General features: G+C 49.0%; 1 protein-coding gene across 1 annotated transcript; it reads left to right on the top strand.

Annotated features, from left to right (window-relative positions):
• The first annotated feature begins 221 nt into the window (after window positions 1-221).
• On the top strand, window positions 222-2,995 carry LOC136519023 (probable WRKY transcription factor 17). Its single transcript, XM_066512698.1, has 3 exons — window positions 222-928; window positions 1,356-1,487; window positions 2,222-2,995. The coding sequence occupies exons 1-3, from the start codon at window positions 327-329 to the stop codon at window positions 2,733-2,735; spliced, it is 1,248 nt and encodes a 415-aa protein (XP_066368795.1). The 5' UTR covers window positions 222-326; the 3' UTR covers window positions 2,736-2,995.
• Window positions 2,996-3,740: the final 745 nt, after the last annotated feature.

The following is a 3,740-nucleotide window of genomic DNA, read 5'->3' on the forward strand; positions in this document are numbered from 1 at the left end:
CACACTGTACAATTAATAAGCTTATTTATTATTTATTTACTACTACTACTACTCCTACTAGTAATCGCCCTGACCAATGACCCGTTCTGCTTTCTTACCGCATATAGTGAGTCGTTCCCCCTGCTGGCCGTGTACGTACCACGTTGTTTCCTGCTATATACTTCGCCCCAGCCATGGCAGCATGAAACACAAATCCTTGCATTGGAGCTAGTATACATAAGTTAACCTCAGAGAGGCTCCGACGACACAGATAGATTCATAGATAGATACATACCAAGCCTATAGGTACACAACCACAGACAACAACGCGGTCCATCATATCGTTGATGCACGTCCTTGCAGCCTACCCAGCAGCAGCTCCTCCGCTCGCGCTGCTTGCTGGCGTTCTCGACCACCGCTACAGCACAAAGGAGCTGAGACGACCGCCGACCATGGACGACGTGCTGCGGCAGATCGACGAGGGGTTCCGCCTCGCCAGGGAGCTGATGGAGGAGCTCCCCGCGGCCCAGAATGAGCCGACCTACCTCGCCGACCGCTGCCACGGCATTGTCCAAGCCTACGTCGCGGCCATCCGCATGCTTCACCCGCACGGCGGCACGGAAGACGCGTCATCGTCCCCACCGCCGCTTCGGCCTCCTCATCCTCCTCCTCACTTCGGCGGCGATGGTAGTGGAACCGGTCAGCACGACCACGTCATCCCTCAGCTGGACCTCCTCCGCCCGTTCCTCGGCGGTGCTCCTTCTCCTTCGGCGCCGTCGTCGTTCCCGCACAACCTCGGGCGCCTGCTGACAGAGTCATCGTTCATCAACACCGCGCCCGTGGTTGACGCGTTCGGCGCCGGCACATCGTCAGGCAGCCCGGTGAGACGGCAGGGTTCGTCGTCGCGGTCGTCACCGCCGGTCCAGCCGCGGCAGCAGCACAGGAGGAGGTACGTGCGTGCGTTACCGTTCCTTCGTTCCCCGGCTTGGCTTGGCGTACGTTAGGGTTCTGGCGGGCCTGCAGTTCGTTATGTTTTTTGGCGGTCAAGAGTTCAAACCCGGCCTGGCGGAGACCCTTTACCACGTCATGGCACGGAATTTTCCACGCACGCACCTGGTATTTGTTCTCCGATTGCGACGCCCTCGAATACGTACTGCGTACCGAGTCACGGGGCGTTATACACAAGCTACACGAGCGTTTACTTGGGGATTAATGGATACTGCTTTGTTAGCTATATATATACTGGATTAGGAGTTGTTGATGGTAGCGTCATCAGGTCTTATATTACTCTAACTTGCCTGCGAAAGAGATAGGGGAATAACTAGTACTGATTAATATCATTTTTGTTCCGCCTCGGTGATTATTATTAATTTCAGGAGAGAGAGAGGTGAGAGGATGACAATAATGGTTCCGGTACAGCGGACGGGCAACACAGATCAGCCACCGGACGATGGCTACACGTGGCGCAAGTATGGCCAGAAGGATATACTGGGATCCAGATTTCCAAGGTAATTCAATTTTGTTTTGAATTCATGCAGAAATTTACTTTGTTATTTGGCATGGTTGAATTCTTCTAAACTTTGAAAAATCTTTGAATTACCATATAATTAGTTGAGGTGAACAGAGATTCATATTGTTAAATCAATATTATTGCCAATCTCGTCTATATAGTATAGTAAATCTCACTTATATGATATTACAAGTAACAAAAGATTTAATTGGCTGGGACGCTGGTCACGAGATTCAAGTCACTAAGCATGCTTCCACACCCTTTCCTAACTATATGCTCGCATGGTTGTGGGTCATTCACATTTGACTTCATTTTGCCTTGATTATATTGCTTCACTTTTCCTGCTTTCTCACGGCAAAGGCCAACATCAGTGAATATAAGATGGTTCAAAAGTCCAGTTATATATATTGTCTGATTTTGCTGTCTTGGATTTCACCTGGCTCGTGCGTATCCTGTGTCAATGTGTGCGCGCAAGAAATTGATTAGACAGAAGAAATCATAACACGAAGTAGTGTGAATGGCTAGTTTGCAACAGCGACAATTTCGCGTAGTCAAAACACCATGCGTATCCATATTCATTTAAGTAATATCCATATGCATCTCAACTCGTTGAGAATAATTTCGCATGCATGGTACGTGTATATGTAATTAATATATACTTGCATGTAGTGTAGCATATTATTGCTGTCATTTGATTTGCAGTTTTACATGTTGCTATATATATATCGGCAGGAGCTACTACAGGTGCACTCACAAGAACTACTACGGGTGCGAGGCGAAGAAGAAGGTGCAGCGCCTAGACGACGACCCGTTCACGTACGAGGTCACCTACTGCGGCAACCACACCTGCCTCACCTCCACGACGCCGCTCCTTACCCTCCCAGCAGGCCCCGCTACTGCGGCCTCAACTGCCGCCAACATGCTAACCAACAACTCCCCGACTGGTTCAGCAACGACAGTCCTCGCCGCCGGTCAGGACCCCTTCATGGCGGCCGCTGAGCATCCTGTACCGGCGCTGTCGACAGCCATCCAGCTCGGCATCAGCTGGATGCCATCAACCCTCGTTGGCTCCAGTGCCGCCGAGGGAAGCAGCGCTCAGGTGAACGTGAATGTGCCCGCCTCAGGAAGGGACACCGCCGAATACCCGGTTATGGACCTCGCCGATGCCATGTTCAACTCTGGCAGCAGCGGAGGGAGCAGCATGGACGCCATCTTCCCTGCTCATCACGATCGACGTGATACCTAGATCCATGTGGATGCATCCGAGGATCAATTTTGTGTGGGGATCGATCCTTGATTCGAGTTTTGATCATCATGACCGTAACTTCTTCGTACAACAACCATGTAGGTGTAGGCATGGTATATATATAGGTTCAAGTTTGTTCTTCGATCTTAATTTAGCCACTTAAATCGCTAGATAGATTAGTTTGCGGCTAAGCCGTTCTAATAAAGGTGCTCACAGTTAATAGGTATTGAAAGAGTGAGTGTACAGGACATGTGTCAGCCCCTCTTGTACATTATAAAGGCAACGATATTTGTATTTGTATTTGTAAAACTCTTAGATTCATGTTTGTTCGCAAATAATGCAAATAAAGATCGAAAACAAGATACAGATTTTTACTCGAAAGTTCTTGCCGGGAAAAATCACAGCCTATATGAGGATAGTTTATAAAACATAAGGAATACAATGTGTGATCTGCTCTTCCCGTACGACTTACAAAATATATTTATAGGACGAACGGACTACAGTCCAATACGAAAACAAACCCGTTAATTAATATAACCCGAGTCGTGGGTCCTTCAGGCGTCCCCGTAAGACTCACGTTAGAATTTAGATCATATTCCAACAAACTCCACTTGAGACGAATTCCATCTTGAAGCAAATGAAGTATCATCAATCAACTCACTTTAACAATAAATAATCACCGATGCCAAAAGTCACTATGACTTAAATTGTAATACCAACTAAGTCTGAGCATACTCAAACTGAGCTCCAGGCATTGTATAATCCCGCTGATATATTGGCAAAGCATGTTTCTCATCCTGTCCATATCGTACCTCACCCCCGCATCACTTCTCAGCCCTCAACCGCCGCCGGAGGATGTGCTCCCGGTGTAGCTTCCACGGCCGCCACGCATGTGGCCGGGCCGGCATAGGCCACCTCCAACCAGGCCGCAAGCTACTGCTGGCGCGCCCAACAGCAGGAAAGCCATGGCGCCGCCTCTCACCACCGATGGAGTCCACTATTCTG

This window comes from Miscanthus floridulus, chromosome 17, assembly GCF_019320115.1.
Source record: "Miscanthus floridulus cultivar M001 chromosome 17, ASM1932011v1, whole genome shotgun sequence".
Classification (NCBI taxonomy): Eukaryota; Viridiplantae; Streptophyta; class Magnoliopsida; order Poales; family Poaceae; genus Miscanthus; species Miscanthus floridulus.

Bases quoted from the DNA above. Each gene is read 5' to 3' on its own strand.
- LOC136519023 (XM_066512698.1), top strand. From the start codon at position 327: ATGCACGTCCTTGCAGCCTACCCAGCAGCAGCTCCTCCGCTCGCGCTG. The intron at 929-1,355 runs GTACGTGCGTGC...TATTAATTTCAG, and splicing joins CGGCAGCAGCACAGGAGGAG to GAGAGAGAGAGGTGAGAGGA. The intron at 1,488-2,221 runs GTAATTCAATTT...ATATATCGGCAG, and splicing joins CTGGGATCCAGATTTCCAAG to GAGCTACTACAGGTGCACTC.